The 2,456-nt window shown below is 36.5% G+C and overlaps 1 protein-coding gene across 1 annotated transcript in view; it reads right to left on the bottom strand.

Annotated features, from left to right (window-relative positions):
* The window catches only part of nkx1.2lb (NK1 transcription factor related 2-like,b), a 4,560-nt gene extending 2,353 nt beyond the window's left edge, over positions 1 to 2,207 (bottom strand). Inside the window, 2 exon segments of the mRNA XM_068740118.1 lie at positions 8 to 84; positions 1,953 to 2,207. Coding sequence (XP_068596219.1) covers positions 8 to 84; positions 1,953 to 2,207 — 332 coding nt within the window.
* Between the last annotated feature and the right edge of the window lie 249 nt (positions 2,208 to 2,456).

Raw genomic sequence — 2,456 nt, forward strand, 5'->3', positions numbered from 1 at the left:
CTGCTGCCGCCGGCTGCTCGTGAACTTATTGGGATCCAGGATGTCCAGCACGGAGAAAGACGTGTTCCGGTGCCCGGTGGGGCCCTGCCGGAGTAAACGGCACCTTATTAATGACTGCTTGCTGACGTCATAATAATAACAATAATAATAATAATAATAATAATAATACTATTACTACTACTAAAAATACCAACAATAGTAGTAGAATAATAATAATAACAATACTACTGCTACTACTACTACTACTACTACTAAAAATATTAACAATAGTAGTAGAATAAGAATAGTAGAATAATAATAACACTAATAATAATAATATAATAACAACTATAATAACGATAATAATAACAATACTACTACGACTAATAATATAATAATAATAGTAGAATAATAATAATAACAATACTACTGCTACGAATAATGGAATAATAATAATATAATAATAATAACACTAATAATAATATATAATAATATAATAACAACAACTATAATAATAACGATAATAATAACACTACTACTATACCTCCAATAATAATAAAATAATAATAACAATCCTATTACTACTACTACTAAAAATACTAACAATAGTAGTAGAATAATAATAATAGAATAATAATAATATAATAATAATAACAATAATAATAATAATATAATAACAACTATAATAACAATAATAATAACAATACTACTACGACTAATAATATAATAATAATAGTAGAATAATAATAATAACACTAATAATAATATAATAACAACTATAATAACGATAATAATATCAATACTACTACCACTAATAATATAATAATAATAGTATAATAATAATAACAATACAACTACTACTAATAAGAATACTTCTACTACTACTACTACTACTAATAATAATAACAATACTACTACTAATAATAATACTAACAATACTACTACTACTAATAATAACGACAACAATAATGATACTAATAACACTACTACTACTAATAATAATAATAATGATAATAATATATAATAATAATATAATAATAATAATAATAACAACAACAATGCGACTACTAATAAGGATAATAGTAATAGTAATAATTAAGATTAAGATCAGCTTTTGTTGTCATTATGTTTCACACTTTTACACTGCAAACACATGTGTGTGTAAAAATGTAATTTCAATTTACAATAATAAGGATAATAATAATAATAATAATATGATGATGATAACACAACCATCATTCCAATGCGTAACAATCAATGAGCTATCAGGCTGCAAACCAATCAATCCAAATGTAATGTTCCTGTAGAAGAGCATAGATGGTTTTAAACCTTATTTCGTTTTTGTTATTTTACGTTGTTACTAATTTCTGCTGTAATAAACGGGAACTTTTTTTAGTTAAATAAAGTCTAGATTTATTGGTACAGAAAGCGCTGATTGGGATCAATCATTTTATTAATGAGCAGCATCTCATAAATAATATTAGAACCGGGTCTTCCGTCAGGCCGGTCCAAAGCCGGTCCAAAGCCGGAGGAACGTCTGACGCTCAGATCGATCACACAACGGATTGATCGTCCCGATCCGGCCTGGAGTCAACGACGGGATTAATTATTCCGGTTTAAATGGGCCTTTTGACCGAATCCGATTCCCTTAAATCTCATTATTATATTGTTTACACGCGACAACTCGTAATAAACACAGAATGTTGCTGTTAACATGTTATAACAGTTGGGTTCAGCAGAACTTCTATTCCAGCAGGCAGATTTTTAATCTTCATCGGAGTTTAAACAATGAGAAAACAAAACGAAGCGAACCCAAATATCAAACCAGAACCAGAACCGTTCTGGTTTGATATTTGGGTTCCGCCGGTTCTGAAGTGGTTCCATCATCTCAGCCAGAGTTCGGCCTGATGGTTCTGCTTCATTCCGGATCTATTTCTAGCGCGTTCCTGCTCCAGAACTTTGACCCGGTCTACCTGCTGTGGCGGCGCTAACACCGGATTGGTCGGCGGAGGTTCCGACTGGTTCTCCCCGACCTGGGCTTCTCTGCCTCCGTCTCCTTCCAGCAGGTCTCCGCCGACCGGGATCACCACGGTTTGGACCCCGGCTGGTGCCGCTCGGTCACGACTCGTTACTGCGTCCGTTAGGGGTCCAGCTCCGGCTCTGTCCCGGGTCGCCATGGCCTGGATCCCGTCCACTCCGGGCCCCGGTACTGCCCTGTCCCGGTTCATCGCCCCATAGGCTGCAGAGCCGACCCGGAATCCGAACTAAAACAAGAAGCAGTGGGAACAGATTCAGGCGGAACCGCTGGAGGCTGAGGCTGTGAACTTCACACCGGAGGCCGGTTCCGGAGTCCCGTCAGCATCCGGTCGGAGCGGAAAGTGTTCCATGCACGGCCGAGGAGCGTTCACCGGCCACCGGACGCGGTCCCGTCAGACGTGGAACTTGTCTCTCTCTGGCTTCTTCCATTCATCCCACGG

The sequence above is a fragment of the Brachionichthys hirsutus genome, chromosome 6 (genome assembly GCF_040956055.1).
Source record: "Brachionichthys hirsutus isolate HB-005 chromosome 6, CSIRO-AGI_Bhir_v1, whole genome shotgun sequence".
Classification (NCBI taxonomy): domain Eukaryota; kingdom Metazoa; phylum Chordata; class Actinopteri; order Lophiiformes; family Brachionichthyidae; genus Brachionichthys; species Brachionichthys hirsutus.